This window comes from Gossypium hirsutum, chromosome D05 (assembly GCF_007990345.1).
Source record: "Gossypium hirsutum isolate 1008001.06 chromosome D05, Gossypium_hirsutum_v2.1, whole genome shotgun sequence".
In the NCBI taxonomy this organism is placed as follows: Eukaryota; Viridiplantae; Streptophyta; class Magnoliopsida; order Malvales; family Malvaceae; genus Gossypium; species Gossypium hirsutum.
In genome coordinates this window covers 65,747,751-65,774,831 of record NC_053441.1, presented here as the reverse complement: position 1 = coordinate 65,774,831, position 27,081 = coordinate 65,747,751, and the positions used below count along the sequence as shown (strand labels likewise).

General features: G+C 36.9%; 1 protein-coding gene across 1 annotated transcript; it reads left to right on the top strand.

The window, feature by feature from the left end:
- Positions 1–274: 274 nt before the first annotated feature.
- Positions 275–7,592, top strand: LOC107921741 (receptor like protein 22-like). Its single transcript, XM_041092858.1, has 6 exons — positions 275–384; positions 654–880; positions 1,692–1,940; positions 4,212–5,695; positions 5,792–6,977; positions 7,033–7,592. Exons 1-6 carry the CDS (start codon positions 275–277, stop codon positions 7,590–7,592), a joined length of 3,816 nt encoding a protein of 1,271 aa, XP_040948792.1.
- The last annotated feature ends 19,489 nt before the right edge of the window (positions 7,593–27,081 follow it).

Below are 27,081 nucleotides of genomic sequence, written 5' to 3'. Positions count from 1 at the left end.
CAATCGTAGGTCTTTGGAAGTGCTAGATCTTGGGAACAACAAGATCAATGATACATTTCCTCATTGGTAGGGAAGTCTTCCACGGCTACAAGTTCTTGTACTAAAGTCAAATCAAATGCATGGTTCCTTGCATGACCATAGCTCCAAGTCTATTGCTTGTTTCTCTAAAATCCAAAATTTTGACCTTTCAAGTAATTATTTTTCTGGACCCCTACCTCTGAGATACATCAACAGCTTCAAGGCTATCATAAATTTCACTAAAGATGCAAGTACGATGGCGTACATGGGTGTGCAGGATGTTAATGGTAGTGGTGGCATTTATAGCTATTCCATTGGAATTGTGATGGAAGGACAAGATATAGCATTGAATAAAATTTCCGTCATGTGGGCGATCATTGAACTCTCAAATAATAAGTTTAATGGAGAGATTCCCTAGGTTATTGGAAAGCTTAGATCACTCAAAGGGCTAAACCTTTCTCATAATAACCTTAGTGGTAACATTCCCACATCAATAGGGAGTTTGACCAACCTTGAATGGCTAGACCTCTCTTCAAACAAGCTGGTCGGAAGGATTCCAAGAGAACTGCTAAATTTGATGGCTCTTTCTATGTTAAACCTTTCAATGAATGAATTGGTTGGGTGCATCCCTCAAGGAAACAATTCAATACCTTTGGAAATGCTTCCTATGAAGGCAACAAAGGATTACATGGTTTTCCATTGTCAAGTGATTGCAACAATAATGAGCTACCACCACCTTCAAACTCATCAGAAGAAGGTGGATCAAAATCAAACGTTGATTTTGGGTGGAAAATAGTGTTATTGGGTTATGGATGTGGAGTGGTGTTAGGATTGGGCGTGGGATATGTTGTTTTTCAAACTGGTAAGCCAAAGTGGATTGTGAGTTTGGTTGAAGATCATATTCAGAAGAGGCAGAGAAGAGAGCCAATGACTGGGAATCGCAGCAATGGAGGAAGAAGGATTAGGCAGAGCAAATGATGTTCCAGCATTTCTGTTGTATTTTCATATATATATTTTTATGGTGTGTCTAACGTTTAGCTATATGTCTTTATCTTTAGTATGGTATTTCAATAACGTGTAAGGATCTATTCTCAATGTTAAACTCTTACATAGTTGCAGCTGTTTATATCTTCTTGAATGACTTCAACTGTTTTCCTACTAAAAAATCTCCCCCATCAAAATATATCTAATGGTATTAATGATGGAATTAACAGGTTATGTTTATAGCTAACAAGACAATCAAGCTGCAGAGATATATATTACAAACTCATGAGTTTTATATGATTTATATTCGTTCTGAATCTACATTGTTTTTCCTTATTTATTCACTACCATTCTTGATTATTTAACTCAAATTGTATTTACCAAATACAAAACAATAATCGATTCTTTGTTGGTGCATGTTCTTGCTCATTTCTTGTCTTCAAATTTGAGGTTGTCTCCTTTCAAGATTTTTGCCAATAATAGTACATAGCAGAGCGCATGATGAATGAATTCAAACAAACATTGGTGGATCTAATGTCCTTATTGCTTTTAAATAGCTGGTTTAAAGAAGATAGAATTGTAGCAGTCTTTCTTCTTGAGGTAATAGCAAGAGTTGAAGTCAATTGACGTTGCCAGTCTTCGACCAAACTTTACGAGTTATATAGTCTTTTGAACTGAGTTAATTCCAGAGATATTGGCAGATCCGGCATTTCGTTCCTTAAACGTTTCTGAAAATCAACTCCATGGTCAGATTTTCAATACATTTGGAAACAATTCATATGAAGGAAACAGAGGCATCAATGAGACACCACCTCCAAATGTGCTGGAAAAGGATGGCTCAAAAGCAAACATTGTTTTTGGTTGGAAAGTGGTGTTGATAGGTTATGGATGCGGGGTGGTGTTTGGAATGGCCATGGGATGTGTTTTTTTCCAAACCGGTAAGGCGAAAAGGTTTGTGAATTTGGTTGAAGACCAACATGAGGAGGCGAAGAAGAAAGCCAAAATTTAGCAATCGCATCAATGGATGAAGAAGGATCTAGTTGGTGCAAATGAAGTTAAAGCATTTGTGCTGTGTCTTCATAATTTCTTGTTTAGTAGTCTGTCAGAAAGTTTTTCCTATAGTGAAAAGTTGCATTGGTATGTGTCTATCTTTATGATTGTACCAATTCCTCTGTATTTCATTGCATTTCGTACTATTTGTAAGGATTTAGTTCAAGTGTAACAACTTGTATGGTGCAACTCTGTATGTCTTCTTTCTTGAATTTCAATTTTTAGTAAACATTATATTGCTCACCATAAAAAAAATACATGTAGAATTACAAAAGATTCAATTATTCAAGTTTGAGTTGCATTTATAAACATGTGATGATGAGAATTCATGAACATTTAAGGTATGGTTTGAGCCCTTTTGCCATATGCATTTAAGTTGCAGATGTTCAAACATGGAATAATTCAACCTGCCTTTGTGTATTCTTAATTTTGTGCCAAACCTATATATCTATCGACAAATTTAAGAGTAATATTTACAATAGCATTGCGGAGTAACATATTTAAGATTGGATTATACTGTCAAAAGATTGCAGCAACGATGACATTAATCCAATTACAGGAATTGATATCCTAAATGGCTTTTAGGTACGTAGCTTCATTGACGGTACAAACTAGTTAAAATTTCCAGCATTCATGTCTTTGTTTTCCCTCAAGTAAACGTAGTCAATACTGCAAATGGTGTGGAAGTATTGTACATTGTGGCCCAAATGTCCAAAATTTCCACATTGCTTGTAAATTAAGTTTGGGTGAGAGAGATAGGAGGAAGCAGCAGCTAGTGTGAAGTCAATAGACAATTGATGGTCTTAGTCTTATTCTTTTGTGTGGAAAATTATTTGGGGCCAAATTTGACGTGCTATAAGGAAGAAGACTTTGTAATCTCAGGAATGTTAATTATTTTACTTCTTTGGTAAAAAAGTAATCAATTTTATGAATGAAAAATATATGGTAAAAAGGAAGTAGTTGTTGATCACTAACAACATGATAATTATGGAAATACAAAAATTCCCATATATGTGTTGAATTTTGCAATAGACCAAACTTTAGGTGTTATAGTCCTTTAAACTGAGTTAATGAAAAGTAACCATTTTTATCAAAATTAGTTATACTCTTAATTTACAACAAAGGAAAGAGTAATTTGAGTTTAACTCAAGGGTTAATATGTCATCAATGGGCGATGGCATGGCGCTACCATGTCGGCGATTATTGATCATGTGGCATTGTCACCTCAACAAACAGTGTTGGTGTGCTATCTGTTAACAACTACGTAGGTGTTGCCATTAACTACTAAGGGTTAACATCAGCCACGTAGGTGCTAGTTTTGTTAGTTTTTTTCATTATTTTTTTGAGTGATTTAACGAACCATATAAATTTTAAGACTAAAAGAGAAAAAAAATTGAAAGCTAAAATGACTTTTTGTTTGTAAAGTTAAAAAATGCCAAATAAATCATTGTCTTTTTAATTTTAAAATTTTTACTTGATTAAAAGAAAATAATTAACGAATAAAAAATAACTATTCTCAAATAAATTTATCAGAATTTATAACAAATGAGATTTTAGATTTGAATTATGAGGTTATAAATATATATATGTATACACGTTTTTATGGAATCGGTGGATTAAATTTCTAGCAGTCTTCTTCCTCAAACGTAGTGGATAGAGCACAATTTTGTTCTTTTGTGTGGAAAAGAATTTCTACATTAATTTGCTTTGGTTGACAGACAAGTGATTGGAGACACATATTTTTTATGTGGTATAGGGAAGAAGACTAAGTCAATCTACTTTGTAATCTTATTAATCTTAATCTTATATTTTAGTTGAAATGAAATACAAGATTTTGCCAAAAGAAAAGCATCAAATGAAATACAAGATTTTGCCAAAAGAAAAGCATCCAATTTTAAGAATGAAAAATATATGGTAAAAAGGAGACTAAGTGGTTGTTGATGATTGTGAAAAATACAAAAATTTTAAAAATCTAATATCCATAGCTTTTCAATGTAAAATAAAAAAAAGACTGTAACACCAATGTTGTGGTATTATTTGTTGCCTATAAATACCATTCCTATCCTTCATCTTCCTCTACCAACATAACATGGCCTCCTATCTCTTTCTCTGCCTATTCCTCTTCTTTCTCCATCTTTATGCTTCTTTTTCTTCTTCAGGATCTCACTCCTGCTCTTCACTAATCCAGTTCAAGAACTCTTTTTCCATCAATCAGACAAAGGCTGCTTATTTGTCTTGCGATGAGATTGCTGGCCTTAAATCTTATCCCAAGACAAATTCATGGAAGGAGGGTACAGATTGCTGCTCATGGGATGGGGTCACTTGTGACCACCTAAATGCTCATGTTATTGCCCTTGACTTGAGCTGCAGTTGGCTATATGGCAACTTCCCTTCCAATACCACTCTCTTCCTTCTTCCTCACCTTCAAAAACTCAACCTTGCCTACAATGATTTTAATCTTTCCAAAATTCCATCCGAGTTTGGTCGGTTTACAAGCCTATTCTACCTCAACCTTTCCAATGCAAGGTTTGTAGGAGACAAACATGCTCTGGAGGGACTTGTTCACAACCTAACCGAGGTCAGACATCTATTTTTGGATGGAGTCAACATGTCTTCTGTTAATGCTCATGTCTTCATGAATCTATCCTCTTCTCTAAGGTCTCTCATTCTTGCTTATTGTGATTTGCAAGGAAAATTCCCAAAAAGCATTTTTGATTTGCCAAACCTCAATCTCCTCGACTTGGGGCGCAACCAAAACCTCAATCTCGATTCTTTGAAGTTCAATCGGAGCAGCAATCTTGAACATTTGGATCTGTCGTGGGTGTCCTTCTCTACAGAATCCATTGATTCAGTTGATAATCTACGGGCCTTAAAGTACTTAGGTCTATCAGGAAATTCTTTCATTCAAGGATTGTCTGTCTCAATCACAAATTTATCATCTTTGGAGCAATTGATGATTTTAGGCGCAAAGTTTTCTGGAGGATTGCCTGACTCGATGGGGAATCTTGTGTCCTTGAAGTTTTTAGTTCTCTCCTATTCCAACTTATCAGGACCGGTTCCAAGATCACTAGGGAACCTCTTGCAACTCACTCATTTAGACTTGTCGCTGAACCAATTGAGTGGACAAATTCCAAGATCATTGGGGAACCTCTTGCAACTCACTCATTTAGACTTGTCAGAGAACCAATTGAGTGGACAAATTCCAAGATCATTGGGGAACCTCTTGCAACTCACTCATTTAGACTTGTCAGAGAACCAATTGAGTGGACAAATTCCAAGATCATTGGGAAACCTCTTGCAACTCACTCATTTATACTTGGTGCAGAACCAATTGAGTGGACAAATTCCAAGATCATTGGGGAACCTCTTGCAACTCATTCATTTACGCTTGTCGCTGAACCAATTGAGTGGACAAATTCCAAGATCATTGGGGAACCTCTTGCAACTCACTTATTTAGACTTGTCGGAGAACCAATTGAGTCGAAAAATTCCAAGATCATTAGGGAACCTGTTGCAACTCACTCAGTTAGACTTGTTGCAGAACCAATTGAGTGGACAAATTCCATCGTCAATTCTAAACCTAACGCAGTTGGAATACTTGAGAATATCTGAAAATTCATTAGAAGGTTCCATTCCAGATGAGGTAACCGCTTTTCCTAATCTAATATATTTTATCTTATCTGACAATTTACTCAATGGAACACTTCCGTAATGGTTGTATACTGCTCCCTCCTTAAAGTATATAGATCTCTCTCAAAATCAACTCAGCGGGCAAATCAAAGAATTCCAATCCAAATCACTAGCATATTTATATCTAAACAATAATAAACTCCAAGGTCTTCTTCCGTCTTCAATATTCCAACTTCTCAATCTTACCGGACTCAGGTTATCCTCAAATAATCTTAGTGGTGTCATAGAGTTTCGTATGTTCTCAAACCTTCCAAATCTCGAATATCTCGACCTTTCATATAACAACCTATCCTTAACATCTAATACTACTTCTACTGTTAATCTTAGATACTTATATTTGTCATCTTGCAATCTTAGTGAATTCCCCCAGTTTTTAAAAGGGCTTAAAATTTTGGAAAGGTTAAACCTCTCTTGCAACAAAATTGAAGGCAAGATTCCACAGTGGATGCAAGAGGTGGGGAATGACTCTTTGACTTACTTAAACGTATCTCACAACTCTTTGACAGAAGTTGAGCACTTTCCATGGAAGAATATTGAATTTCTTGACTTAAGCTCCAATTTGATCCGTGCAAATCTTCCGATTCCAGCTTCAATGATCAATGTCTTTTTGATCTCAAATAACAGTTTCAATGGAGAGGTCTCTTCTTTAATATGCAATGCCAGTTCTCTTCAAATTCTTGATTTGTCCCACAATTACTTGAGTGGAACAATTCCGCAATGTTTTGGAAATTTGAGCAACAGCCTTCAATTCTTGAATCTGAGGAAGAACAAGTTCTATGGGACGATTCCTCCAACATTTGCAGAGGGATGCCAATTGAGTAATTTCAACTTAAATGGAAATCTGTTAGAAGGGCCTTTGACACCATCCATCCTTAATTGTAATGGTCTGGAAGTGCTAGATCTTGGTAACAACAAGATCAATGATACATTTCTTCATTGGTTGGGAAGTCTTCCACAGCTACAAGTTCTTGTATTGAAGTCAAATCATATGCATGGTCCCTTATGTGTCAATAGCTCCAAGTCTAGCCCTTTTTTCTCTAAAATCCAAATTTTTGATCTCTCAAGTAATTATTTTTCTGGACCCCTACCAGTGAGATACATCAACAGCTTCAAGGCTATCATAAATCTAGAGAAGATTGGTAGTACAGTGTCGTACATGGGGGTGAATGATCCTGGAGGTGGTGGCTTCTATACCTATTCCATTGGAATTGTTATGAAAGGAGGAGGTGGAATTGGTGAAAATTTTCACCATGTGGATGATCATTGATCTATCAAACAATCAGTTTGAAGGGGGTATTCCAAAGGTTATTGGGAAGCTTAACTTACTGAAAGGGCTCAACCTTTCTCATAATAACCTTAATGGTGATATCCCCACCTCAATAGGGAATTTGACGAATCTTGAATGGTTGGACCTATCTTCAAACAGGTTGTCTGGGACGATTCCAAATAGATTGGCAGATCTGACATCTCTTTCGTCCTTCTATGTTTCTGAAAATCAACTCCATGGTCAGATTCCTCAAGGCAAACAGTTCAACACATTTGGAAATGAATCATATGAAGGAAACAAGGGATTATGTGGATTTCCGGTCTCGAAAGGTTGCAACATGATTGAGCCACCACCTCCAAATGTGCTTGAAAAAGATGGCTCAAAATCAAACATTACTTTTGGTTGGAAAGTGGTGTTGATAGGTTATGGATGCGGAGTGGTGTTCGGAATGTCCGTGGGATATGTTGTTTTCCAAACTGGTAAGCCGAAATGGTTGGTGAATTTGGTTGAAAACCAGCAGGAGAAGAGGCGAAGAAGAAAGTCAAAGAAAGGCAATCGAAGCACTAGACAAAGAAGGATCTAATTACTGCAAATGATGTTCAAGAATGAGTGTTGTATTTTCATAATTTATTGTTCTGTAGACCGTTTTGCCTATGGTGAAGGGTTGCATTGGTATGTGTCTGTCTTTATTATTGTACCAATTCCTGTGTCTTTCATTGCATTTCGTACAATCTGTAATGGTTTGTTTGAGTGTAACATTTTGTATGGTGGTGCTGTTTATGTCTTCTTTCATGGATTTCAGTTTAGTCTCGATAATCTTTGCTACTGCTCAGTAAAGGAGAAAGGAGAACAAAATGTCTCAATTTATGTCAATTTATGCTTGTAGATTTGACGTGGAATGTAGATGAACTGAAGGCTGTTTTAACTTTTGTCTTATAGGTTATATACGAACATATGGGATGTGACAAATATTATTTTAGGTTTTGCTTATGAAATGTTGAAATGGTAAGTTTATATTAATTCTGATTCATATCCTTGTTTGATTAAAATTCCTTAATTAATAAAAAGGAAGTGGTGTTAATAATAATAATAATAATAATAATAATAATAATAATAATAATAATAATAATAATAATAATAATAATAATAATAATAATAATAATAATAAAGCAATTTAGTCTATGATCTGTAAAATGATTAATACCTAATTTGATCCTTGAATTATAGTTCAAAAAGTTTTTTTATATTTTCAAATTTTCATAAAAATAATTGTAACAAAATTTAAAAATCTTAAAAATAAATACAAATTTTATATAAAAAAGCAATTGGCGCAAGAAAAAAAAAATTCCAACTAATATTTACACATCCAAACTCATAAATAATCAGTCTTTGAACTTTCACAAAAAAAAAATATTAAAAACCCATTCACTTTAATTCTACTATTCTTAGATCATTATAAATATAATATATGATTTTTTTGTTCTCCTTTTCATGTAGATTGGCATTGACTCTACTACTCTTAGATCATTATAAATATAATATATGTTTTATTTATAGTTCAAAGTAAAACCTTGAGTTGAAATTTGATAGAAAAAATTATGGGTTTGGAGAAGAAGAGCACTTCGTATTTAAATTTAAAAAATCTAAAATTCCAAAATCGAAAGTTACTCAAAACCCTAAACAATCTAATAATTGGAGTTATAGAAAAGAAATATGGGTTTTAGGTACGTAGCTTCGTTGACGGTACAAACTAGTTAAAATTTCCAGCATTCATGTCTTTGTTTTCCTTCAAGTAAACGTAGTCAATACTGCAAATGGTGTGGAAGTATTGTACGTTGTGGCGCAAATGTCCAAAATTTCCACATCGCTTGTAAACTAAGTTTGGGTGAGAGAGATAGGAGGAAGCAACAGCAAGTGTGAAGTTGAAAGAAACTAGGTAATACAAGAATTGTAAACAAATCTGATTTCAATTTTTATTTCTTTTCTGTTTACTTGATTCAATAGCAAGTCAAATGACTCTATTTATAGGAAGAAAATAGCTTCCTTGCTTAACTACTTTGCTAACAACTCAGCTGATCTAACTGCCTCTCTAACTGATATTATCACTAACATGCATCCATCTTCCCTACGGGAACAACCCGAAGAAAATATCTAAATCGAGAAAAACACGAAACAGACAATGGTTTAGTTAAAACATCGGCAATTTGATCTGACGCAGGAACCTCGCCGATCAAAACAGAACCATCGGCAACCTTCTCACGAACAAAGAATAAATCTAACTCCACATGTTTAAACTTAGAGTGTAGCACAGGATTGGCGGCAACAACTATTGCACTGGAGCTATCACACCAAATATTGGGCTGAGTAGACAACCCAATATGTAACTCTTGAAGTAACGAAAGTATCCACAAAATATCACTAGTGATAACAGCCAGACTTCGATATTCAGCTTCGGCCGTAGACCGAGACACTACTTGCTATTTTTTAGAAGACCACGACACAGGATTAGACCCAAAAAATACACAATATCCCGAAGTAGACCGCCGGTCATCAAAATCCAACCCCCAGTTTGCATCCGAAAAACCAACTAAGGACAAGGAATCAGATTGACGAAAAACAATTCCAAAATCAAGAGTACCCGACAAGTATCGCAATATTCTTTTAAGGGCAGCCATATGTACCGTGGTCGGATTATGCATGAATTGACAAATCCTGTTCACTGCATATGCAATATCAGGCCTAGTCATGACAACATACTGTAATGCACCAGCCAAACTTCTATACTCCGTTGGATCGGAGAAAGGATCACCGTCACTCTTAGAAATATGTAACGAACTAATCATGGGCGTATGAACACTTTTAGCATTAGACATACCACTACGATGTAGTAAATCCCAGATGTACTTCCTCTGACACAAATGAAGACACTTGGAAGAGGACCGAGCAACTTCAATTCCCAAAAAATAATGCAAATAACCCATATCTTTCAACGAGAACTCAGCATTCAACAGCTTCACAAACCTGTCAATAGATGACGGCACATTCTCAGTTATGATTATGTCATCAACATACACAAGAACATAGATAGTGCAGTCAGATTGAACTTGCACAAACAAAGACGCATCTAATTTAGAACCAGCAAAACCAACCGTTAAGAGAAATGCTTTCAACTTCTCAAACCAAGCTCTTGGAGCTTGACGCAGACCATACAAAGCCTTCTTTAACCGACAAACCAAGGGTCTCCCATCAACCCCAAACTTAACATAACCAAGAGGTTGTTGCATGAACACTTTACTATCAACATCCCCATTCAAGAAGGCATTGTTGACATCAACTTGTCGAAGTAACCACCATTTAGTAACTGCAACTGACAATATAACCCTTATAGTGGCGGGTTTTACTACTGGGCTAAAAGTTTCTTGAAAATCACAACCTGGGACTTGAGAACAGCCTTTCGCAACCAGACGTGCTTTATACCGTTCTACCGTACCATCTGGCTTTTTCTTAACTTTAAACAACCATTTGCAACCAATAACTTTATGACCCAATGGTAAAGAGACCAGTTCCCAGGTACCATTGCGAATCAGGGCATCATACTCAGCTTGAGCAGCAGACTGCCATTCAGGACTCGCAAAAGCCTCCTCAATCGTTGACGGCTCTACAACTTCAACCGCAAGCACTCTAGGTTTAAAAATACCAGCTTTTGAACTAGTAGTCATGGGATGAACATTTACCTCAGGTATAGAAACCTCTGGACCTGTAAGAACAGATGGAATTGGAACAACCGGTGTGGGAGAATGATCACCAGAATGTGACGACCTACTACGAGCAGAATTACTAGCTGAAATAGCATTTGTTGGAACCATTTCTATGCCATTCTGAGGAACCAAAACCCCATTCAAAGTCATATCATTAGGAGAATTAGCATTTGTTGGAACCACGTCTACACCACTCTGAGGAATCAACGTCTCATTCAAAGTACTTGGGCATGGGCAAGCAGAACCAGTACCGGAGTTTCGACGACACGTCACATTATTTTTTAGTACAGGAAAACAGGTAGAAATAGTACTCACCTGCCTAGTAGACTGTGACAAAGTCGTGGGAGAAAGAAATCGTGATTCATCAAACTCAACATGACGAGAGACAATTATTCGACCATCAGGTAAAAGGCATTGGTAACCCTTGTGGCAAGAACTATACCCCAAAAACGTGCATGGTTGAGATCGAAAATCCAACTTGTGACACTGAAACGGGCGGAAATACGGGTAGCAACAACATCCAAAAACACGTAAATGGTTATAGGTAGGGTCACGCCCATACAAGGCTCTATACGGGGTCTTACCATCCAATACCAGTGTTGGAAGACGATTTATCAAATGAACTGCACAAGCAAACGGATATGACCAGAATTCCATTGAAAGTCCCGCCTGAGCTAACAGAGTAAGCCCCATTTCCACAATGTGTCGATGCTTACGCTCCACAACTCCATTTTGTTCAGACGTATGAGGACAGGTGACTCGATGAATGATCCCATGTGACGCCAAAACCGAAGCAAATGCTCGATATTCCCCACCCCAGTCGCTCTGAAATTGTTTGATGGTCTTCCCAAATTGATTCTGAATTAGTTTCTGAAACTGAATAAAGCAAGTCACCGCTTGAGACTTCTGTCGTATTAAATATACCCACGTGAACCTAGAACACATATCAACAAACGAGACGTAATACCAATTTGAACTAGAAGCAACCGAGGCAGGTCCCCATACATCCGAAACAACCAACGAAAATGGATCAACCTATTCAGCAGTAGAATCCGAAAATGGCAATTTATGAAACTTTCCCTTTTTACAAGCAGTACAAACATCACTCATATCAACTTTATTCATAGCAACTTTATTAAATTTGAATTGACATTGATCAAGAACATTCTTAACCACATTCAATGATGGATGACCAAGACGTTTATGCCATAACGAACACAACTCACTGTCAGAAGTCTGAGTTGTAATTTCAACCTGAGCAGTAGACGAATGAAACGTAACAGGAACAACCGTATCTGACACGGAAAACTGATATAGCCCATTATGTATATGGCCCGTCAGCAAAACCTTCTGTGTTACTCTGTCCTTTATCACACAATAAGTGGGTAAAACTCGAAGAAAACATCATTATCAGTTGCAAATTGTGAAACGGATAATAAATTCTTCCGAATAGCCGGAACACACAAAACATTAGATAACCGAAGTACTCTAGATTGTGTAGACAAACTACCTTGACCAACAGACGCTATCATAGCAGGTGTACCATCACCTATTAAAAGAGACGACGTACTTGAATATGGAACAGCATCACGGAGTGCCGAATCATCTTGACACACATGATTACTGGCACCCGAATCAGGATACCAGGATGTCGAACCAGCTGGCCCAGGAACCGGGGATGAAGGCTCCTGGCGGTGCAATATGTAGGTGAGAACTTCCCTTTTTTTTATCTTTTAATCAACAAATAAAAACAAATCAAAGGAAAAAGAAAAAAAGAAGAAGTAGAAATCGGAAACCACCTTAAAAATATGCTGCTATTTGATTCTTTTTTTTCTTTTGAATGTGTAATCCCTTTTACAGTATCACAAATGGCTTTATATAACCGAAAAATGAAAAAAAAAGAAAAAATACAAAAAACTCATTATTTTTTAGCTGTCAATCTGTTATTTTGCTTCTCTTGCTGCTTGCTGTTTATTGTTCGTTGCAGGTACATGCCAGCTTGGAGGCGCACGCGCGTGGAGGCTCGACACGCGCGTAGGGCAGTCTGCACCCCTTGGGCCACTGTTGCAGCGGCTGAAACTGTTGCTAGGGTTTCTATTGTTTTTAGTGTTGTGGGCTGCAAGCTGGGCTTTTGGGGTTTGTATTAGGTTAGGGTTTAGTTGGGTTTGTAATTAGGTAGTGCATTCGGGTTTTGGGGCCACTACTTATTGGGTTTGTAGTAATAAAACTGGACTGTTTTTAAAATTTTATATTTCGTTTTTTTAATTTGGTTAATTATGGGCCGGGCAAAATGGGTTATTACGGCGTTAATTTGTTTGGATGATTTGATAAATAATACAAATTAAAAGTTTAAAGAGGCGAAAAATTAAATGGAGAGTTAAAATGATTTTTAAAAAAAATAAAATTGAAGGACTATATAAGTGGTAACTAAAATGTTGAGTTAATCTGTTTGGAATTATTGTACATTCTTCTGCAATGCTTCCAAATTTTCTCATTTCTTAGAAATTTTAATATATGTTTTATTTTTAAAATTTTTAAAATTTAAAAATTGATTAATTGTTTATATGATATCGATATGTATGTTCTGTCAATAAAATTAACAAATGTTAACTTTTTTATTCATTCTGGAATGATTTGATAAATAACGAAAATTTAAAAGCTCAAAGAGTCAAAATATTAAATGGAGAGTTAAAATGACTTTTTAAAAAAAATAAAATTGAAGGACCATATAAGTGATAATGTCAATTTTTTTTACAAAATTTTATCTAAAAGAAGAAGACGTAGTTTACCAGATAGTTTTCTTACAGTTAATAGTTTTCTTGCAGTTAATAGAAAATGACATATTTAATACCAACCGATTAAAGTTTTTGTGGAAAATATGCTTCTTGGATTAAATTATTCAACACACATACCTTGAATTTTATGCAATAAAATAAATGAATATTGGCCACACATGTTTTGAATTTTTAAGTAGTCCACCAATGTAAAAGAAAAAAAAAAGACTGTAACACCACCAATGTTGTGGTATTATTTGTTGCCTATAAATACCATTCCTATCCTTCATCTTCCTCTACCAACAAAACATGGCCCCCTATCTCTTTCTCTGCCTATTCCTCTTCTTTCCCCATCTTTATGCTTCTTTTTCTTCTTCAGGATCTCACTCCTGCTCTTCACTAATCCAGTTCAAGAACTCTTTTTCCATAACAGAGGATGCTTCTTATGATTGCAATGAGATTGCTGGCCTTAAATCTTATCCCAAGACAAATTCATGGAAGGAGGGTACAGATTGCTGCTCATGGGATGGGGTCACTTGTGACCACCTAAATGCTCATGTTATTGCCCTTGACTTGAGCTGCAGTTGGCTATATGGCAACTTCCCTTCCAATCCCACTCTCTTCCTTCTTCCTCACCTTCAAAAACTCAACCTTGCCTACAATGATTTTAATCTTTCCAAAATTCTATCCGAGTTCGGTCGGTTTACTAGCCTATTCTACCTCAACCTTTCTTATACAGGGTTTGCAGGAGAAGTCCCATCCCAAGTCTCCCACCTGTCAAAATTGGTTTCACTCGATCTCTCCTCTTGGATTGATGAGTATGAGCAATTTACAATTGACAAACATGCTCTGGAGGGACTTGTTCACAACTAACCGAGGTCAGACATCTGTTTTTGGATGGAATCAACATGTCTTCTGTTGATGCTCATGTCTTCATGAATCTATCCTCTTCTCTAAGGTCTCTCAGTCTTGCTCGTTGTGATTTGCAAGGAAAATTCCCAAAAAACATTTTTGATTTGCCAAACCTCAATCTCCTCCACTTGGGAGGCAACCAAAACCTCAATCTTGATCCTTTGAAGTTCAATCGGAGCGGCAATCTTAAACAATTGATACTTTCGGACGCAAATATTTGTGGAGGATTGCCTGACTCGATTGGGAATCTTGTGTCGTTGAAGTTTTTAAATCTCTACAATTCCAACTTATCAGGACCAGTTCCAAGATCATTGGGGTACCTCTTGCAACTCACTCTTTTAGACTTGTCGCAGAACCAACTGAGTGGACAAATTCCATTGTCAATTCTAAACCAAACGCAGCTTGAATACTTGGAAATATCTGAAAATTCATTAGAAGGTTCCATTCCAGATGAGGTAACCGCTTTTCCTAATCTAATATATTTAGGCTTATTTGACAATTTACTCAGTGGAACACTTCCGTCATGGTTGTATTCTACTCCCTCCTTAAAGCAAATATATCTCTCTTAAAATCAATTCAGTGGGCATATCAAAGAATTCCAATCCAAATCACTAGAATTGATAAAGTTAGAGAATAATAATCTTAGTGGTGACATAGAGTTTCACATGTTCTCAAACCTTCCAAATCTCGAACATCTCGACCTTTCATATAACAGCCTATCCTTAACATATAATACTTCTTCTACTGTTAATCATAGATTGCCTAATCTTACAGACTTACTTTTGTCATCTTGCAATCTTAGTGAATTCCCCCAATTTTTAAAAGGGCTTAAAAGTTTGGAAAGGTTAGACCTCTCTTGCAACGAAATTGAAGGCAAGATTCCACAGTGGATGCAAGAGGTGGGGAATGACTCTTTGACTTACTTAAACGTATCTCACAACTCTTTGACACAAGTTGAGCACTTTCCATGGAAGAATATTGAATTTCTTGACTTAAGCTCCAATTTGATCCGTGTAAATCTTCCGATTCCAGCTTCGATGATCAATGTCTTTCTGATCTCAAATAACAGTTTCAATGGAGAGGTCTCTTCTTTAATATGCAATGCCACTTATCTTGAAATTCTTGATTTGTCCCACAACAACTTGAGTGGAACAATTCCGCAATGTTTTGGAAATTTGAGCAACAGCCTTCAATTCTTGAATCTGAGGAAGAACAATTTCCATGGGACGATTCCTCCAACATTTGCAGAGGGATGCCGTTTGACTAATTTCAACTTAAATGGAAATCTGTTAGAAGGGCCTTTGACACCATCCATCCTTAATTGTAATGGTCTGGAAGTGCTAGATCTTGGTAACAACAAGATCAATGATACATTTCCTCATTGGTTGGGAAGTCTTCCACAGCTACAAGTTCTTGTATTGAAGTCAAATCATATGCATGGTCCCTTATGTGTCAATAGCTCCAAGTCTAGCCCTTTTTTCTCTAAAATCCAAATTTTTGATCTCTCAAGTAATTATTTTTCTGGACCCCTACCAGTGAGATACATCAACAGCTTCAAGGCTATCATAAATCTAGAGAAGATTGGTAGTACAGTGTCGTACATGGGGGTGAATGATCCTGGAGGTGGTGGCTTCTATACCTATTCCATTGGAATTGTTATGAAAGGAGGAGGTGGAATTGGTGAAAATTTTCACCATGTGGATGATCATTGATCTATCAAACAATCAGTTTGAAGGGGGTATTCCAAAGGTTATTGGGAAGCTTAACTTACTGAAAGGGCTCAACCTTTCTCATAATAACCTTAATGGAGATATCCCCACCTCAATAGGGAATTTGACGAATCTTGAATGGTTGGACCTATCTTCAAACAGGTTGTCTGGGACGATTCCAAATAGATTGGCAGATCTGCCATTTCTTTCGTCCTTCAATGTTTCTGAAAATCAACTCCATGGTCAGATTCCTCAAGGAAAACAATTCAACACATTAGGAAATGATTCATATGAAGGGAATAAGGGACTATGTGGATTTCCGGTCTCGAAAGGTTGCAACATCATTGAGCCAGCACCTCCAAATGTGCTTGAAAAAGATGGCTCAAAATCAAACATTGCTTTTGGTTGGAAAGTGGTGTTGCTAGGTTATGGATGCGGAGTAGTGTTCGGAATGTTTGTGGGATATGTTGTTTTCCAAACTGGAAAGCCGAAATGGTTGGTGAATTTGGTTGAAAACCAACATGAGCAGAGGCAAAGAAGAAAGTCAAAGGATGGCAGTCGCAGCAATGGACGAAGAAGGATCTAGTTAGTGGAAATGATGTTCAAGAATTAGTGTTGTATTTTCATAATTTCTTGTTTTGCAGACCGTTTTGCCGATGGTGAAGGGTTGCATTCTTCTTTCATGGATTTCAATTTAGTCTCAATAATCTTTGCTACTGCTCAGTAAAGGGGAAAGGAGAACAAGATGTCTGTAGGAACTAAGAAAAATGAATGAGATATTTTGGCAGAAACGTAAGCATAAAGCATTAATATCTTGCTCAACAAACAAAACAAAAGCAGCAAGATCTTTGTGAATAAAAATGCTTAACTAAAGACCAAATGAAGAAGAATTTTCTGAAAGATTTCATTACATTTGAATGAAGGCACAATGCCATTACATATACCAAGCAATCAGCTGGTCAAAAATAAGAAAATGTTACCTAAACACATTCCTAACTCCAATAAGTGGCTTAGTAACTTGATAAACATTGCTTGTACACTTGGTAAAGCTGATTTGTCAATCTATCAGCACCTAGTTACATAAAGCATATCAACAACTTAGTTCATATCTAACAAAGTAATAAAATATCTATTTGAAAGTAACAAAACAGCAGCATAAGCTTCAGCTGCAACTTGCATGGCTCGGACAGCTTGGTCTGCTTCTTGGTCTGCACGCAAGCCAACTTCAACAATGTCGCAATGATCTCTGTTGTATTTTCATAATTTTTTTTACAAGTTAGCTCATGCAGTCCAGACATGTTGAGGCACATGCAGCAATTGCATGTGCGCATGGAAATCGAAGTGCTTGAAATCTCCCGTAGTCGTAGGTCCTTCGTGTCCGGTATACGCGGTACAATCTCCCGATAATACCTTTGTCAGGTCTATGAAACTCCGTAACCCGAAATATTTGATTTGGACGCGAGTGACACAATGTAGACATAGCGTTGAAAATTTATGTGCAGGTTTTACTTAGCAGGAATTATGGTGCAGAAATCTTGTGGGGTTAATATCAACTCTAATTTCACCCAAGTGAATGGGCATATTCTGCCAGCACCAAGGGTATGTGAATATGCCTGTGTATTGTTCCTTGATTGAACAAACATTTGTATGCTTTGTTGAGAGTTACATTTTATACTAGATCTTGCTGCTATTTGAGTTCTCTTGAGTGGGCAATGGTGAAGATATCTTTCCAAGGAATGGACGTTGGAATTTTAACAATAAGGTTATTGCCCTTTGTAATTTTTCAGCCTTCTATCCTGTAGTTGTTTTATCCATTTATTTCTTTAACAGTTTATGTATGCTTTCAAAAAATTGGCGGAGCCATCTAGAACTGAAAGATGAGCTGTTGTGATCCAAACAACATTGCAAGGGATTTGATTGGTTGTGGTGAAATGAAAGGAATTGTAAGTCAGCATCCCCTTTTTTATGTATGCTGTTATGGTTTGCTGGTTGGCATAGGAGTAGTTATAAAATTCAAGTTGTTGACTAAAGTTCTTTCCATTGTCCCTTTTCAGCGTATTGGTCCTCCATTTGGTGTATTCAATGAGATGAACCAGAATAGACGCCTTTCATCTAAGGTTCCTTTCTTTGAAAAAATGTATTGAACAGGTACAATTTAAAGTTCCTGGAGCTAATAGGCTTGCAAGTCCCTGTGGTTAGGATTTCAAATGTGATGAAGGAATTTGCAATCTAAAATGTTGTATCAACGTCTTTATCATTTGGATAAAACATTTCTACTATAATAGGCTTGCAAGTTCCTTGATGAGAATTGAAATCTTAAGTTTGCACAAAAAAACCATCCTACCAAGTTTTTCCTAGTAAGGATCTCCTGACAATGTGTGTTAGGAATAGTAAGTCAGTAAGCTGAAGTTAGTTAGTTAGTTAGCTGTTAGCTGATCAGTTTGTTAGTTATAAAGTCTGCTAACTAGCACAAGTATAAATATCATGTACAACTCTTCATTAATGATATGATAGAAATGCTTTTGATATAGCATTGTTTACTTTGTTAATCTTGATATGGTATCAGAGTTATTTCTTGGGGTAATTCGATTTTTTTTTTCATGGCAGACGATGCAATCCATACTGGTGATACGCCTCCTCATTCTTCTAATGTTGAAGGAGCAGCTCACTCACAAGGGCTTAGCAGTGGTGTTTCACAGCCCATCCATCATTTTTCTAAACATGATACGACCAAACTCGGGCAGCATAATTTCTTGTTGTGGAAACGTCAGGTGCTGTTGATTCTTGAAGGCTATGATCTTGAAGGGTTGGTTCTTGGTACAACTCAGGCTCCACCTACTCATGTTCGTGGATCTGATGGAAGGTTTGTTGACAATCCGTTGTTCTTGTTACATAAAAAGCAGGATAAGTTCCTGGCTTCTTGGTTACTTTCCACAGTAACTGATGCTATTTTAGTTCATCTTACAAAGGCCAAGATGAGTTATGATATTTGGAATAGTATTGAAAGAAGGTTTGGGGCAAAGTCTGATGTTAAGCTCTCGAGCATGCGCCATTCATTGTATTCTCTCAAGAAAGGAAGTCTTACTGTTACAGAGTATTTGACTAGGGTGAAAAATCTTAGTGACAGTCTCACTGCTGCTGGTAGTGTGATTTCTGAACGTGAACAGGTGAGTGTCATATTGGCTGGTCTTCCGCTTGAATATGAGTCTGTTCCTGTGCTTGCTTCTACCACGATAGTTTCTCTTGAACTTTTTGTTGTTCCAATAGGGTCGGAAGCGTGTAAATTATTGTACTAAAAAATCACACAAAGTTCAATTCCCAGGGAAGAGAGGTGGATCACAAGGATCTCTTAAATACCAAGTCTTTCCTTAGTCAGAATATTCCTTCTAACGTAATTTAATAGCACAATTAAATACTACTATTATACCCTCAAATATTGAAAGAAAATAGGACAAAAAGAACACAAGAGTTTTAACGAGGTTCGGTAAATTATACCTACGTCCTCGGGCACTAACACCAGATGATAACTTTACTATCTCCAAAATATTACAAACAAATAGAATTCCTTAAGAATTCTCAAATGGGAGAAGAGAGAAAACTAAGAGAGAAAGATTGGTTGGGATGGTTGAAATGAGAAATGGTTAGGCCTATTTATAGTTGAGGTTCAGGGACTAACTTGCAAATGGCCTAAAAATTAGGGACCAAAATTGTAATTATCCCTTTCAACTTTAAACAACTTGCCAACTATTTTTTTCTTTCGGTGCCAATTGCACCTCCCACCATTTTTGACTTTTCAACCCCTTTTTAATTTAACTTATCAACAATCTCCACCTTGAAGATTTGATTAGGATAATCACATCTTCACACACTTCCTTCAACTCCCCAAATTCGATAAAGCTATCTTTTGTAGTGCCTCCAAATGCGCTCTCGAGCGCCATACACCTAAAGGTGCTCAAATTCTCAGGATGTTAATCAAGTTCAAACAATGATTAAACTTGATTGTTGTTACCACCTTGGTCATCATATCTGCGGGATTATCTGTTGTCGGAATCTTCTCAAGTAGAATTTTTCCTTTTTCAAAGACTTCCCGCACAAAGTGATATCTTACGTCGATATGCTTGGTTCTTGAATGATAGACTTGATTTTTCGCTAAATGAATAGCGCTCTGACTATCACAATATAGACTAATGTGACTTTGAACAACTCCCAAGTCTTTCAATAATCCATTAAGCCAAATAGCCTCCTTAACAGCTTCTGTAACTGCCATATATTCTGCCTCTGTAGTAGACACAGCTACTGTAGACTGTAAGGTAGACTTCCAACTCACTGGGGCTTTCGCAAGAGTAAACAAATACCCCGTAGTTGAACGACGTTTATCTAAATCACCAGCAAAGTCAGAATCAACATATCCAACTACAAACTGACCAAGTGCTTCATCCTGTTCAAAAATTAAACCAACATCTACGGTTTTTCGAAGATACCGTAGAATCCATTTCACAGCTTGCCAATGTCCTTTTCCAGGATCATGCATATACCTGCTCACAACTCCAACAGCTTGTGAAATGTCAGGCCTCGTACACACCATCGCATACATCAAACTCCCAACTGCATTAGCATATGGGACTTTTGCCATATATTCTCTTTCTTCTTCAGTTTTCGGAGATAATTGAGCACTAAGTTTCAAATGAGAAGCAAGTGGGGTACTTACATGTTTTGTGTTTTCATTTACACCAAACATTGTAATACCTTTTTCAGATATTGCTTCTGATTCAAACAAAGCTTGCCTCTCTGTCTATCTCTACTTATCTCCATGCCGAGAATCTTCTTGGCCTCACCTAGATCTTTCATCTCGAACTCTTGATTCAACTGAGCCTTCAGCTTATCTATCTCATTTTGGCTCTTCGAAGCGATTAACATATCATCAACATACAAGAGTAGATAAATGAAAGATCCGTCATGCAGCTTCTGCAAATACACACAATTGTCATATTTGCTTCTTGTGTACTTCTGCCTTCTCATAAAGCTATCAAATCGATTGTACCACTGCCTCGGGGATTGCTTCAATCCATATAGCGATTTGTTAAGCTTACAAACCCAATTTCTACCACCAGCATCTGTGTATCCTTCTGGCTGAGTCATATAGATCTCCTCTTCTAACTCACCATGCAAGAAAGCCGTCTTAACATCAAGTTGAGCTAGCTCCAAATTCAACTGTGCTACCAAGGCCAACAAAATTCTAATGGAGGAATGCTTCACAACAGGGGAAAATACATCATTGTAGTCAATTCCCTCCTTCTGAGCGTAGCCTTTAGCTACCAATCTTGCCTTGTAGCGAATATCCTTCTTGCTAGGAGATCCATCTTTCTTTGCGAATACCCACTTGCATCCGATTGCCCTTTTACCTTTCGGTAATTGCGCCAACTCCCAAGTATTGTTCTTCCGGAGAGACTGTATTTCTTCATCCATGGCGCTTTTTCATTTATCACTTTCTAAGCTTTGCATTGCTTCTTGATAAGTGATAGGAATATCATCAACAACGGGAAGGGCGTAGGCCACCATATCAGTAAATCGAGCAGGTTTACGAATTTCTCTCCGTGGCCTTGCAACTGCAACTGGTTCTGGTGTACTTAGTGGTTCTTGGGTCAGAACCTCTTCAACCTCTAATTCCTCCATTGTGGCTCGAGAATTAGACTTATTAACTGGGCAAATCCCCATCTGCTCAAACTCCACATGTTTTGGAGTACACTCCACCTGCTGTGGAGTATTGCTCATCTGAATATCTTTATCTGCTACCTTTTTCAATGTGGCAGATTCATCAAAGGTAACATCTCTGCTACAGATCATTTTCTTTGTGCTTAAGCACCAAAGACGAAATCCCTTCACTCCAGAAGTGATTCCCATAAAGAGAGCTTTCTTTGCCCTCGGATCTAACTTTGACTCCTTCACATGGTAATATGCAGTGGATCCAAACACATGTAAGGAATCATAATCTGTAGCCGGTTTTCCAGACCATACCTCCATAGGAGTTTTTCTTTCTAATGCAGATGATGGCAAACGATTAACAAGATGGCCAGCGTATGTCACAGCCTCAGCCCAAAATTGCTTGCCCAACCCAGCATTGGACAACATACATCGAACTTTCTCCAGCAATGTTCGATTCATACGCTCTGCCACTCCATTCTGTTGTGGTGTATCCCTAACTGTGAAGTGTCGAACAATACCATACTCTTGGCACACATCGAAGAACGGATCACTTTTATATTCCCCTCCATTGTCCGTCCTAAGCCGCTTGATTTTCTTGCCAGTCTGGTTTTCGATCATAGTTTTCCATTTAAGAAAAACTCCAAGCACTTCATCTTTAGTTTTCATGGTATACACCCAAACTCTTCTGGAAAAGTCATCAACAAAAGTAACAAAGTAATGTTTTCCTCCCAACGAAGGTGTTTTGGAAGGCCCCCACACATCTGAGTGAATATATTCCAAAATACCTTTTGTATTATGGATAGCAGTGCCGAATTTCACTCTCTTTTGCTTTCCCAGAACACAGTGCTCACAAAATTTTAATTTGCAAGCCTTTGCACCTTTCAACAATCCTTGCTTTGCCAGAATTTGCAAGGATTTTTCGCTGGCATGTCCCAACTTCATATGCCACAACTGCATTGAGTCCAAGTCTTTGTTACCGGAAGCTGCAGCGACTGCTCCAATAACTGTACTACCTTGGTAGTAATACAAGTTATTTTTCCTGATGCCCTTCAATATCACAAGTGCGCCAGATGTCACTTTCAAAACCCCATCTCTCATAGTAACAAATGAACCATTGGATTCCAAGGCTCCCAATGAGATGAGATTTTTCTTCAAACTGGGCACGTACCGAACATCAGTCAGAACTCTGGTTGATCCATCTTGATTCTTTAATTGGATTGAACCTATCCCAACAGTTTTACAGGCATTGTCATTGCCCATATAAACAACTCCTCCATTTAGTTCTACTAAATCAGAGAACCACTCCCGGTTAGGGGACATATGATAGGTACAACCCGAATCCAATATCCACTCATCTGAGTGGAACGACGATGATGATGCAACTAGTGATAGTTCAGAGTCACTGGTATCATGCTTTGCAACACAAGCATCTACAGCAGCTTTTCCCTTACTCTTCAGCTTTGGACAATTTTTCTTCCAGTGGCCTTTCTCATGACAAAAGGCACATTCATCTTTCTCGAGTCTGGACTTTGACTTTGATCTCCCCTTTTGAGTTTTCTTCCGAGTGTATGAACGACCTCGGACTACTAAAGCTTCTGTATCTCTGATTGAGTTTTTCTGTTTGTCCTTCTTTCTCTGTTCATAACTGTATAAGGCCGCACAGACTTCGCTCAGAGATATATCACTCCTGCCATGAAGTAGAGTAGTTTCTAGGAACTCAAACTCCTCAGGAAGTGACCCCAACAGCATCAAAGCCAAATCTTCATCTTTGAATGTCTCATCCATATTCAGCAAATCAGTGACTAACTGATTAAATTTGGTGATGTGATCATTCATGGTGGTACTTGGGACGTATGTGAAGCGAAACAGTCTTTTCTTCAAGTGGAGCTTATTTTGACTGTTCTTCTTCAAAAAATTTTCTTCAAGTGCCACCCACAACTTATTTGCAGAAGTCTCCTTTGAAAAAGCGTACCTCTGCTCTCGAGAAAGGCATGATCGAATTGTGCCACATACCAACCGATTGATCGCCTTCCAATCTTTCTCCTGTACATCATCTGGTTTCTCTTCATCAATGGCAATGTCTAGACCCTGCTGAAAAAGGGCATCTAGAACCTCACTTTGCCACATACCAAAATGGCCGGTGCCATCAAAGATCTCCACGGCCAATCTTGTATTTGCAATTGTCGGTCTTGTCCACATGGACGATGTTGAAGCTCCTACACTGATCGTTTTCTCCATAATCTTTCAATATACCTAAGGAAATCTTTTCTGATGTGGAAGATCAGTTTAAACTGCAACCACAGAGCATACTACGATTAACCTTCGGCTCTTGATACCACTTGTTGTTCCAATAGGGTCGGAAGCGTGTAAATTATTGTACTAAAAAATCACACAAAGTTCAATTCCCAGGGAAGAGAGGTGGATCACAAGGATCTCTTAAATACCAAGTCTTTCCTTAGTCAGAATATTCCTTCTAACGTAATTTAATAGCACAATTAAATACTACTATTATACCCTCAAATATTGAAAGAAAAATAGGATAAAAAGAACACAAGAGTTTTAACGAGGTTCGGTAAATTATACCTACGTCCTCGGGCACTAACACCAGATGATAACTTTACTATATCCAAAATATTACAAACAAATAGAATTCCTTAAGAATTCTCAAATGGGAGAAGAGAGAAAACTAAGAGAGAAAGATTGGTTGGGATGGTTGAAATGAGAAATGGTTAGGCCTATTTATAGTTGAGGTTCAGGGACTAACTTGCAAATGGCCTAAAAATTAGGGACCAAAATTGTAATTATCCCTTTCAACTTTAAACAACTTGCCAACTATTTTTTTTCTTTCGGTGCCAATTGCACCTCCCACCATTTTTGACTTTTCAACCCCTTTTTAATTTAACTTATCAACACTTTTAACAGAGATGCTTCTTGATTATGAAGAGCGTCAGTTGGCTTCTTTGACTGAGGAACCATTGCAAGCTAATTTAGCAACTCAACCAAAGGCAGACAGTAATATTGATTCTGATAATTCTCATACTTCTAGTTGTGGTCATCAAGAGTGCAAGTATAGTCAAAGAGGGCAAGGTCGGGGTTGGTCTCGAGGAAAGAATCGTGGTGGTCGGAACTGGTCACGATCTCGGCACCAGTGCCAATTGTGTGGAAAGATTGGTCACCTAGTACAAACATGTTATCATCGTTTTGATGAGACATTTTCTGGGGTTGCTCCTACTCAGATTGTGGCAGTTAACTATCATCAGTTCCAAGATCAAGGCGGTTGTTCTCATATTAATTCTTTCTCCCATGTTTCTTCTTCTTGTAATGCGTCTGGTTCTTGTCCACGAACATCTTCTACTCAAGATCAGGCCTGGTATCCGGATTCTGGTGCTACCAATCACATCATTGGTATGTGTCTGCCTTTATGATTGTACCAATTCCTCTGTATTTCACTGCATTTTGTACTATTTGTAAGGGTTTAGTTCGAGTGTAACATCTTGTATGGTGCAACTATGTATGTCTTCTATCTTGAATTTCAATTTTTAGTAAACATTATACTGCTCACCATTAAAAAAAATACATGTAGAATTACAAAAGATTCAATTATTCAAGTTTGAGTTGCATATGGTATGGTTTGAGCCCTTTTGCCATATGCATTTATGTTGCAGATGTTCAAACATGGAATAATTCTTCCTGCCTTTGTGTATTCTTAATTTTGTGCCAAACCTATATATCTATCGACAATTTTAAGAGTAATATTTACAATAGCACTGCAGAGTAACATATTTAAGATTGGATTACAGTGTCAAAAGATTGCAGCAACGATGAGATTAATCCAATTACAGGAATTGATATCCTAAATGGCTTTTAGGTACGTAGCTTCATTGACGGTACAAACTAGTTAAAATTTCCAGCATTCATGTCTTTGTTTTCCCTCAAGTAAACGTAGTCAATACTGCAAATGATGTGGAAGTATTGTACATTGTGGCCCAAATGTCCAAAATTTCCACATTGCTTGCAAATTATGTTTGGGTGAGAGAGATAGGAGGAAGCAACAGCAAGTGTGAAGTTAATAGACAATTGATGGTCTTAGTCTTAGTCTTATTCTTTTGTGTGGAAAATTATTTGGGGCCAAACTTGATGTGTTATAAGGAAGAAGACTTTGTAATCTCAGGAATGTTAATTATGTTACTTCTTTGGTAAAAAAAGGTAATCACTTTTATGAATGAAAAATATATGGTAAAAAGGAAGTAGTTGTTGATCACTAAGTTAATTATTGGGTTTGTAGTAATAAAACTGGACTGTTATTAAAATTTTATATTTGGTTTTTTTAATTTGGTTAATTATGGGCCGGGCAAAATGGGTTATTACAGTGTCAATTTGTTTGGATGATTTGATAAATAACGTAAATTAAAAGCTCAAAGAGGCGAAAAATTAAATGGAGAGTTAAAATGATTTTTTTTAAAAATAAAATTGAAGGACCATATAAGTGATAAATGTTGCGTAAATTTGTTTGGAATTATTGGACATTCTTCTGCAATGCTTCCAAAATTCCTCATTTCTTAGAAAATTTTAATATATGCTTTATTTTTAAAATTTTTAAAATTTAAAAATCAATTAATTGTTTATATGATATCGATATGTATGTCTCGTCAATAAAGTTAACAAATGTTAATTTTTCATTCATTTTGTGATAATTTGATAAATAATACAAATTTAAAAACTCAAAGAGACAAAAAATTAAATGTAGAGTTAAAATGACTTTTTTTTTTAAATAAAATTGAAGGACCATATAAGTGATTATGTCAAGTTCTTTTTACAAAATTTCATTTAAAGAAGAAGATGCAGTTTACCGGATAGTTTTCTTGCAGTTAATAGAAAATGACATATTTAATGGCAACCGATTAAAGTTTTGTGGAAAATATGCTTCTTGGATAAAATTATTCAACATACATGCCTTGAATTTTATGCAATAAAATAAATGAATATAGGCCACACATGCTTTGAGTTTTTAAGTAGTCCACAAATTTGTTCTTTTGTGTGCAAATTTCTACATTGCTTGACAACCATACATACTAAGTAAATAGACACTCACATTCTTTACGTATTATAAGGAAGAAGACTAAGTCAATCTACGTTGTAATCTCATCAATCTTAATTTTCTCAGTTGTTTAGGGAGTTCAAATGAAATACAAAATTTTGGTAAAAAAATGTATCCA

Coding starts and splice junctions, on each gene's coding strand:
- LOC107921741 (XM_041092858.1), top strand. CDS start 275: ATGGCGTACATGGGTGTGCAGGATGTTAATGGTAGTGGTGGCATTTAT. Junction 881..1,691: donor ATATGTTGTTTTTCAAACTG/GTAAGCCAAAGT, acceptor AGTTAATTCCAG/AGATATTGGCAGATCCGGCA. Junction 5,696..5,791: donor AAGGTTCCATTCCAGATGAG/GTAACCGCTTTT, acceptor CCCTCCTTAAAG/TATATAGATCTCTCTCAAAA.